Below are 10,953 nucleotides of genomic sequence, written 5' to 3'. Positions count from 1 at the left end.
TGCATACTGATCAGGGATGATGAGCAGTCTTGTTAGTGAGCTCACAAAAGCCTCATACGTCCCTGAGAGGAGATACGAGGTGTGAGTAATGTACATGTAGCGGAGTGTTTCACTATCCACCGAAATGTGTCTGTGGTTGTATGAGTGAAGCGATAGATATGTACCAGAATTCATTAATAAGTCTGATATTCTCTAAAAATGAATCGCCCACATTGCGTAGGCCAATAGTACCCTTCAGTACTTTTTACTGCACCCGTGCAGATATAATTACATTTCTCTGTCGTTACCGGTGCCCTTGACTCATCTCTGAGCACAACCCCGGTGGTCAATTACCAGATACGTTTGAGGGGGCGGATCCTGCTACCTCGTGGCTTTTAGGCTTCCTCCAGTAAATTAATTAACATTATATCAAAGCAAAATATCAATCAAGCAGATAGGCTCCTAAATTCTTCGCAATCAGCCAGACTAAAGGTGGCAGGCCTCCATGAATTGTGTGTTTTTTTGTTTTCGCTTCGCCAAAGAAACCTCCATTGGCATGAATGACCTCCACATAAGACATGAGGCAAGTTAAGAGCGCTCTCTTCTCTTTTTTAGTCCTCATCATTTTCTTTTGTTTCATGTTTTCGGCTATTTTCATGCTTGAAGCTAGTCTTGGCAGATTAAGGTATGAAGACGATGTGTTTGAGTTATTTGTTGATTTTACAATTTAAGGAAAGAAAACTTTGTTTGAGCCTTTAAAAATAGTTGTTTTTTTTTCAATGTGAGTGACATCAGTGATCAGTTTTTCCCTTTCTTCTTTCAAAATGTAAATCAGAGAACCGATTAATTAATTGTGTATAAACAAGCTTTTAATAATAAATCAAATCTGTAAATTATGTGAAATTGAAGTTTTGTAAATGTTTCCTCGTGATTAATTTCGCTTCTGTCATCATTTGAAGAGCCCTCACATCTATCAGACCAAACGCTCTGGATTGATGGACCCCGTTTATATAATGACATCAAAGCCCGGGGGAGAAAACATGTTTATGAGGAGCATAATCCCAATTGAACGCCATTGAAAACGGCAACATTATGGGGAAGATGAAAGCGCGTCTCTTTTCATCTGTGGCGATGTGCTCCTCTTTATCCCAGAGGATGGCACGGGGTCGCCCTCAGAAGATGCTAATGATGTGTTGCCTTCTGCAGGGATCACTCATCAATCTGTGTGATCCGCCGTTTCCCCGTCATTACGCCTCAAAGGCAGCAGCAATGAAGAGGAGAGGAGGGGGGGGTGATTAGGTCTGCCAACCTTTACCCCCGCGTGCCTTGTCATGTTGTCTTAACATCATGGCTCATTTCAAAGTGAGGATGCTCATCAGTCACACGGCAGCGTGAGATGAATGGTTGTCCCCTCAGTTCATAAGGTGACAGACTGATGTTATTATGATCTTTTTAAAAGCTGTGAACAAACATGAGCCGTGTTGCATAAAACGTACAGTATCTTCCACCGAATTAAAAATAATTTCAACATATGCTCAACAGATGGATTCCTAGCATATTGAATAGATGATCCATGACTGTTATATTTTGTTAAACAGCAGAATTAGCAAAGAAAATTGCATCAATTAATAAATTTGTGACAAACTAGAGAAAAGCCTTTGTTTTTATGAAGTTTTGTTTTACTGAATTTTAAATTAAAGTTATTCTGCTTTATTAAATTTCTTCAGGTCCCCCCTAAACAACACATGGAAGACACATAAAGACCAAATACAGGTAACTGTGATAAGATCAGTGCCTGGTAGGAGACCACAGCTGTGATGCCTCAGACCACCATGCTGGTGGAAAACACTGTATAACAATATATAACTTGATGTATCATTTCACAGATTTTTATGAATGAAGAAAATGTGACTTTTCCTCACTTCCCCTCTTGGGAACAGACGGTTCATCTATAGTCCTCTTGCATATAGTAGAACAACAGTCGGTTTGCACTTTACAGAGTACATCATGTTAAAATGTGTGATACTGACCCCTGGAGGATGACAAGAGTATTGTAACGACTGTCTTTTTTTTTTTTTTTTTTTTTTTTTTGCATTTTAAACATTCTTTTGCTATTGTGTATACATTTAATAATAAAAAAAACTTTATTCAGGGGGAAAAGTAATCATGTGACTCTGGAGGAATTAATAATTTTTCCATAATCGATGATGGTTAACATCAAAGACACTGTAGGGGTTAAAAAGTCCAAACTGCATTCACGAGAATGTGTGGCAGCTATCTGACGCTCGCATTTAGTGAAATTAATATAAGATGCAGAGCTCTACTGTTGTTGTGTCAGTTGGAAAGCCTCCAAAGTTGATATATACATCTTTTTAAAAGCTGTGAGCTCATTCATATGAAAACCTCTCCAATCAGTGTTACAGACTGTTTTGATGATACAACAGGAAAGCTGGCCAGTGGTACATAAATATGAAGTCACTCCGTCATAACAAGTAGTCAACGTTGTAATATCCTACAGTAGAATACAAATGTGATGGTGCATCTCGTGTGTGATTTATGAGAGTTGGTGAATAAAAAAGTTTGCAGTAGATATTATATTAGATAAGTCTCTCTCTCTCTCTCTCTCTCTCTCTCTCTCTCTCTCTCTCTCTCTCTCTCTCTCTCTCTCTCTCTCTCTCTTTCTCTCTCTCTATATATATATATATCGCTCTCTCTACCTCACAGCTTAAAGGATTAACAGATACACAGTAGAAGTTTGGATTTGGATGTTTTTAAACATAAAAATGTGAAAAACTCAAAAAATGTGGCATGTGAGTGTGTTCTAGCTGTTCGGCATTTAAGGAATGCTGACACACACTTCCTGTTTCCTGTCCATTCAGGAAGTGGCAGGGTTTAACCCCTGGCTACTGCGGCCGTTCCACTTATCGCTTATCTCCAAGATGCTGTCTGGGCCCACGACGGATGGTTTAGCTGTAGAGGATGAAAACCACTGTAATTTAGTCTAGTCCGTTGCTTTTAAAGACTTCCTGTTGGCAACTCTCGACTCGCACTCAAACTTGTCGTGAGGTTTGTGTTTTACCTTTGAGTTGTTGACGCTCTTCACTTGCTTTTTCCTAAAAAATGTTTTACTAAAATTAAAATCCCAGACGTTCACTTTTTTTCTGCAAAAGTGATTATTATGTTTGTGTGGGACATGAAGAGCTTCATTCACAGAGCCTGATTGGAAATGCTTATGAAGTGGAAGGAAATACAAGAACAAGGTCCAAATACTTATTTTTATTTACACAAAAAATGTAAATTTGTATGTAAAAATACTATAAATTCTCTTTAGAAAGCCCTTTTCATTTATTTTACATGTCCGCTGAATGCCCGAAGGATCTTTTTTTTAAAAAGTGCATAGTTGTGCATGTAATCTCAGGCTGCTCCTTTCTGTACCATGCAAATGTGTGATCTGCACCTTTACCTGTGCCGACTTCCTCAGGTCCGAAGGCCTTTTTTTTTTACATCATGCATGTTCTGTAGTTGAATGTGCATATTCCATACCTTGGTATATCAGTCCTAATTAGAATGGGAGCCATCAATTACATTCACTCAGGTGTAAAATATCCATTTGAAATGTTATAATATGAATAATTGTAACAGTTATAAAAATGATGTTTGCATGGTCCTCATCCTCTCACGTGTGTCTTTAGGACATTTTGCTGTCTTCGGGTTATCAACAGGAAACCTCTTTTTAATCACGGCTGCATCTCGTATTGTCCCTCCGTGGCAATAAAGAAGTCGTTGAGAGTGTTCTGCAGAAATTCAAAAGTGGGCCGGTCCTCGGGCCTCTCCCTCCAGCACATTTGCATAATGTCATAGAGTTCCTCGGGGCAGTTCTCTGGACACGGCATCCTGTACGACAGGTCCAGGCTTCTGATCACCTCCGGGTTAGTCATCCCTGATTCAGAAAAAGAGAGTGCAAGCAGAGATGTTGGTATATCTTAAGTCATCATAATATTGTGAAGTATGATTCACTCCTCGTACCCGGGTAGGGTATCCTTCCATAGGTGACTATCTCTGTGAGGAGGATCCCAAAGGACCACACGTCCGATTTGATGCTGAATGTGCCAAAATTGATGGCTTCCGGGGCCGTCCATTTGATGGGGAATTTAGCACCTAGTTGTCAGAAAGAGGGTGGAGAAAAAAAAGCAAAGGAAATTGTGTTACTGCCTGTAGAGAATACGTAGGTGTATGAATGCGTGTGGGGCGATATGAAGACATTTACCCTGCGGTGATAGAGATCTGATTCAAGCAACGCAACATTTAAACAGAGGCGGAAGTCTTATCTCTCTGGTTGTATTGTCCATTTTCTGGCAATGATGGCAAGGGATTCAGGGGATTTTGGGTATTTTGTTCAATGGATAAGACTAAGAATAATAACTGAGATTATGTGAATCTAACTCAAAGATTGGAATGATGCATTCAGGGGCACAGCCAGCGTTGAGGACACTGAGGTCTCCAGTATTTTTTAAAGTAAAAAGTTACACATGTTGACTGGTTGGGATTTTTGCAGTATTTTGGACTTTTTTCAGGCAGTAGTTCAGAAAAAAAACATTGAAAAAACGTTTCAGTACTTCACATCTATGCCTTACGCTCTTCCATATTGTTTATTTAACAATAAATAAGGCACTTCCAATAAAATTAGCTTTTTAGCTGTTTATTCGGGAGAGTTTGGACGAAATCGTCAATGTATTTTAATGTTATTTAGACCTTTACGTCCTTGGATAGGACAAAAAAGTACAAATTAACATGCACCTCACTAAATACAGTGTGATCCTAATAACTTAAATCATTCGTTTTGGGATCTGCTTACATTTTAGGGGGTGAACGCTGCATTGGGAGTTTAAACTGATGATTGTGGGGAAAGACTGCACATACTGCACCTTCTTGAGCTGTGTATTCTGACTCGATGATCCTGGCCAGGCCAAAGTCAGCGATCTTGCAGTGCAGCGTGTCGCTGACCAGGATGTTGGCTGCACGCACATCTCGGTGGATGTAGTTCTTCTTCTCGATGTACGCCATGCCTTCAGCTATCTGTCGTATCGGGAAGAGGAGAGGAATGAAGGGAAAAGAAAGCTTTTTATGGAAATTGGCAGATCATATGTCAGGAAATGATGGTGATGAAGTCACGATTTATTCTTAGATAAGACGACTTGAAATATATTTGATTTACAGCCCACAACCCTTAGAATAAATGGAGATTTTGTACAATACTCATACTGCATGTGTTTGATTGTCCAGCGTGTACAGTCCTCTCAGTTGAACACATGTTATTGTGCAGCTACAGCAAGTTTCTGTGTGTGATAATGGCAGTAAAGTGGGTTTAACAGGATGTGCCAACTCTCAGGAAGTCAAAATGCTTTTTTAAGTTGTGAGGGAGCTCACTGTAAATGGAAAAATAGCACCATTTCCTGTCCGGATGTTAATAATTGACGCAGGGCGCGGCCTTCAAGCCAGACGAAAGCACCACACAAACCACACAGCCGCTGCTGACGGTTTCCACGTGTTTGCATCATAGCTGGCGTCAAAGCTCCGTAGTGTTAGAGACGCTCAAAGCGATACAGGGGAGATGTGTGTATGAAAAGGCTTTGAGGTCAGCGAGAAGGATAGTGGTTTTGTCAGAGGATGCAAAATTCTTGTGAAATAAATACTAATTTTGTGTCATGAAACAGCAGTAAACGAAATAAAGTGCAAAAACAGCCGCAGGCAAAGTGAAAACATGCTTCTTCTATTTATAACATTTTCTAAGAAAACGCTTTCATTGTATTGAGAAGTGTGTGTTAGCAGTGTGATGAAAAAGTCACACATACAAGAATGTATTTTTGCAAATTCACAGTGATCTTAAGTTTCCCACCTGCGCTGACATGTCTATCAGCTTATTCAGCTTTAGCTTTTTTCCTTCGTCTGATTTCAGAAAGTCCAGAAGACATCCTGCAAGTGAGAAAAGTATAGAATCATCACCATGAATTCCTATTTATGGATAACATTTTCAAATAAATATTATTGTTCTTTCAATCAAACGGGTTCCACAGAAAGACATGCGGCGTCTTAAATACCGGAAGCGACCACATGCATGCGATGCTGCTGCAATTTAATTTAATTAATGCAAACGCCCTCCCAACATAAACAAATCAATAATAAACCCTGCAATAAATATTATATTTGTGAAGCCTTTCAATATTAAATTGACTAAACTATAGTTTATAGATTGTTCTCTCTGCAACAAGCACACCTCATGCTGTGGACTCAAAAATGTAATTAAAATTAAATCAACTCTGACACATCTTGCATGATTTTTTTGCATTTTATTGTAGCGACCCCACATGCATGTGTTTCGTTGCTTTAGTGTAAAAGCTGCAACAATTAATCAATTGAATCAAATATCAATTGGTTGATTGACACAACTGCAACTATTATGATGATGGATAGTTTGTCATTTTTCAAGCATAGAAGCAAAAAAATATATTCTCTGGTTCCGGCTTCTCAAATGTTGGAATTGTTCTACTTTTCTCTGTTTTCTATCATCCATCATCGTGTATTGGAGGCATATTTGATCAGCCCTAATTGCAGAGACCCCGTCTTACCATTGACCATGAACTCGGTGACGATGAGAATGGGCTGCATCGTGACCACGGCGTGGAGGCGCACCAGCCGCTCATGCTGCAGCCGCTTCATCAGGTTGGCCTCCTGCAGGAAGGCCTCGGGCGCCATCGTCCCCTCCTTCAAGGTCTTAATAGCAACCTTCTGGGTGTTCTTATAATAACCTGCAGGGGCAAACACACTCAACGTAACACGCTGTGCTCTCATCGACCTATGGGTTACAAACTGTAGCCGATGAGTCGTCAGCTTTCTCTCTCACCCATCCACACTTCTCCAAACTGCCCGGCTCCGAGCTTCTTCACCATTTTCAGGGTCTCTCTGGGAATCTCCCATTCGTCGTGCGCCCACGGCTGGTCGGGTTCCTTGGCCTTACACGGAGTATGCAGCCGCTGACACAACCCGTCTGCCGTGCCTGCACCCAAAACGTGAAACATGCTGATGTACTTTCTCTGTTGTGCTAAATTTGCTCTTGTTCCCATGGATAATCTTAAATGCGTGTTTGGGTGTACTCCTTCCTCATGAGTCGCTGAGCACCGGCAGCCATTCTAGAGATTTGGGCCTTCTTATCTTGTGGTTTAGTCACAGAGTATCGCTTCTCTCACACAGGAAACGCACAACGCATCACAAGGCCCCAACTTCCCCCTTCAAGCCAAAGTCAACGCAGTTGTCTGGTAATTTACAGCTGAGAACCTAATCAAGATGTGACGTTTTTTACAAATTCCTGATAAGGCGACATTCCGAAACCTACAGGCAGGTCTGCTTCTCGTTATAAATGATGGCGAAAGTGAAGAACACGGTTTATTACTCACGGGTGTAGTACTTAACCAGTTCCTCTAAGGATGGGAACGTGTTGGAGGGGGAGATGTAGTAGCCACCGTTGTCCAGAGAGCGGATCTTGTAGTGTTTTACCACATCTCCCTGTTCTGGTGCATGGTCTCGGACCGACAGCGAGAAGGACCCTGGAAATCGGACATATCCACGTTTGAGAATGCGCCAGTGAAAGTCCTGATTTGATCACAAGAATAGACTGATTGTTACCTTTACAGGTCTCACTCTCTCGAACTAGAAAGGCCCCCGGTTTGTTTCCGGGGGCTAAAAGCAGTCGTTCACTCTCCCTCCTGCTCAGGTCACTGAAAAACCATCTGCCGAAGAGAGAACCACAAAACACGCTTCATGCAGGCGAATTAAGACCACATCCAAACGTATTTAACGGCCCATAAAATCTGATCTGCCATGCATATGTGTGAAATGTCGCTTACTTTTCCACATCCAGTGTGTCTGCTCTGGCTATGTAATTACATGGTATGAAGCCCTCCTGTCCCGTCACCAAAGATAAAGCTACCCACCATTCTCCATTTCTACAAGCACACATGGCAGATGCTTTACTTTACTTCAGGTTAGAAGCAATAACCGAAGTTGGGACTGTAGGATGAGGTCGCTTACTCTTGTAAAACCTTGAGTTTGTCTCCCTTTTTGAAAGGCAGATCACTGTCGTTGGTTGTCGTGAAGTCATGTAGTGCCACAAACACGGTGTCGTCTAAAGACAAAGCAAAGTTAAACATTAGAAAGAAGTGAGCTGAAAAATAATAGAGCAAACTAGCAGGTCAGCATGGATCAACAGGACTTCTCGTATTCAGAGATTTACAATGTTCTGGTTTATAGACCTTCGTTATGTTAGTTCAATTTTTAACTTTTTGTTTTGGCTGCTGTTCTGGACATAAGAGATAACGTGGCAGAATAGAGCACAAGCATATGTTCAGCTTCATTTTCTTTTTAAATCGTACGCATCTGCAGCATGAAAAGTGACAAAAAAGAGCCAGAGGAGAAGAGAGGAAATACGACCGAGATTTCAATCACTAAATGCAGCCTCCTCTCACTCAATGTCTCTCTGCCCAGTCGGCTGTGTACAGGCCTGCTATTTAGTATCTGCATGTGTTCAGTGATTACCATCCAAATGGGTGTTTCCACTCTGCGCCTAAAGAACACAAAAAAATACACATTTAATATACAGAATGTGCAGCAAATCAATAAATCACTAAATAACTATGCGTTACACTTGTTTCATGTAAGTAAACCTTTTTTCCGGACTTACTGTAGGATGCTTTGAGTTGGAGCCCTGAGAGTTGTGTTTTCCTTTGTAGATCTCGTCATCTTTTACCCGTTTCTGACCACTGCAGGCGCAGCCCATCCTGCATGTAGAAGTACAGCCTGCTTCACTCCTACAGCACACTATCAACCAGAATTAGTGCAGGACAATGTAGCGTAATGCCAGTTCATTTGACAGGATGAAATAGATGGTTCATTTGTACCTGATGAAGCTTTACTGAAGCTCTCTACTCTCCCGTCCTCCCGCTGCAGGGCCCTCTCTGTGACTTCATGCCCCCCCCGCTGTTAAAGGAAATAACCTTTATATTCTGTTCACAAGTGCCCTTAAATTGCTTCTCATTAGAAGTGGAAAATGTGTTTTCATCATTACACAGCAGCGTTTTGCATACCCAGATTAGGAAACACCCATATTGACACTTCAAAGTTTAAAAGAGGGAAATACAAAGTGCTGTAAATAACTGTGAAAGTCTCATGTTTGTTTTTATTTTCATTTTCTCTAAACCAAATAATTCGAGGAATAGTTCTTTGAGCCGACTTCAGCTGAATAATGTGAATTTATTCATGTTCATCATTTATGTGAAATTTTATTTTAATAACAATGGAGTCTTGGCCTCGTAGTCGCACATTATTTGTGTCCCTGTTGGTGTTCATTGAATGGTTTTCAACGTCAGCATGTTTGTGTCAGCACTGTAACAGGGATATTGAATAAATATTAATAAAGCTGTAAAAATACATGTAAAAAATTCATAGAGCTTCAATCCCTCAAAAAATATCCAATGTGGTGTAATAAAAACTTTGGAGGTGATATCACGAGTGCAAGTCACAAACTTTTATTTATATTTACGTGTAGCTTTATGAGATTTATGTCTAATTTTAACTGTCCTATCTTAACCATCCAAATTATAACTCTCAATTCTAACCTATTGTTTGTTTTGTATTTTATCGGTTGTTTTTATTCTCTGTACGCTGTCCTGAAAGGCACCTAATAAAATGTATTAAAATTAAATTTAAATTATTCTTTATGTAAATGAAAACCAGCTTTATATTCAGTGACATTTGCGACCTTTTCATACCACATGAATAATTCCAGCAAGCTTTTATCACACACATACACGGAATTGTATTTTTTTTAAGTATAAATGTGTTTTTATGTGTAATTTCATAATTTAATTTGTTATCTGCGTCATTAAACATTTTTTTGTCATCAAATAACTGTAAATTGTCTCTTATGACGATCATTAACTACGTGACTTTACGGCCTACCTCTGTTTTCTCCATGTTCTTCCATTTTAAACATTATACATTTTACTAAATTGACTCTTTTTAATTCTGTAATTGACACTACGGTGTGATTGGTCCTCACCTGCACTCCGGTTCACATACAGCAGATAAATACCTTGAACTCGTCTCCCTGCTTGTGTCTTCAAATGTACTCCAGATGCCAAATGTCTTCAATTTCCTTCTTGAAAACCAACTGCATGTCAGTGTCACTCTCACTTGCTCCTTCTGTGTCTGAGAGTCTCTCTCTCTCTCTTTCTGCTCGCTCACTTCTTTCTTTTCTTTTTCTCTCTCTCTCTCTCAGTGAAGACCACGGCCTCCCCTCAGGGACTACACTGAGTTTACCGTAGCAGATAGCAGTTTGTCTATTTATTTTGGTCCCATAATTCCTTCCCTTGCCTCGGCAGCAGATTGTCTAACGAAACGGCACAAAGATCACCTCGCCTGCTGGTTGAACTTCACTTCTTCATTTGATCTTGAAGAGGATGAATACTAATATATCTGATATATATAGATTTATTTTTAATGTCTGCATCAAACCAGATCTGAAGTAGGAAAGTGGCTTGTTCTGCATGTGTCTGCATCGGTATACAGTAGTTGTGGTTGAGTGATGCACACTATAAATAAAACAGAAAGTTTCCAAGACATACTTCTCAGTTCCTCTCGTGGTATAAAGCCATTTATCTTTTACAGTTCATCTTTTTTAGATGGTCTATGAATATATATATATATATATATATATATATATATAGATCCACTCACCCTACTGTGTGTGCCCTAATTTGTATTTCCGTTATTTTTTGGTGATTACTTTTCTGTGAAAAATGAACGATGAATTGAAAAAAGTTCTCAAATTCGATGTGCTGATTTCAAATTCACACATTATGCATTATGGCAAGGCAACTTTATTTGTATAGCACATTTCATACACGAGTCAGACTCAAAGTG

General features: G+C 39.9%; 1 protein-coding gene across 8 annotated transcripts; it reads right to left on the bottom strand.

Moving 5' to 3' along the window:
* Positions 1 to 3,240: 3,240 nt before the first annotated feature.
* On the bottom strand, positions 3,241 to 10,403 carry blk (BLK proto-oncogene, Src family tyrosine kinase). 8 transcript variants are annotated; one of them, XM_084030165.1, is made up of 14 exons: positions 10,091 to 10,403; positions 8,931 to 9,009; positions 8,714 to 8,810; positions 8,569 to 8,596; positions 8,065 to 8,158; positions 7,881 to 7,979; positions 7,660 to 7,763; positions 7,431 to 7,580; positions 6,881 to 7,033; positions 6,606 to 6,785; positions 5,876 to 5,952; positions 4,905 to 5,055; positions 4,006 to 4,137; positions 3,241 to 3,919 (listed from the first exon to the last, which is right to left on the bottom strand). In XM_084030165.1, the coding sequence occupies exons 3-14, from the start codon at positions 8,807 to 8,809 to the stop codon at positions 3,717 to 3,719; spliced, it is 1,467 nt and encodes a 488-aa protein (XP_083886291.1). In that variant the 5' UTR covers position 8,810; positions 8,931 to 9,009; positions 10,091 to 10,403; the 3' UTR covers positions 3,241 to 3,716. The 8 variants fall into 8 exon arrangements, with proteins under 8 accessions (XP_083886291.1, XP_083886289.1, XP_083886290.1 ...); XM_084030163.1 differs by having other exon boundaries at positions 8,714 to 8,840; positions 10,124 to 10,403; XM_084030164.1 differs by having other exon boundaries at positions 10,124 to 10,403.
* Positions 10,404 to 10,953: the final 550 nt, after the last annotated feature.

The sequence above is a fragment of the Eutrigla gurnardus genome (genome assembly GCF_963514095.1).
Source record: "Eutrigla gurnardus genome assembly, chromosome: 16".
Taxonomy (NCBI): Eukaryota; Metazoa; Chordata; class Actinopteri; order Perciformes; family Triglidae; genus Eutrigla; species Eutrigla gurnardus.
This window is presented reverse-complemented; position numbering and strand designations above follow the sequence as displayed.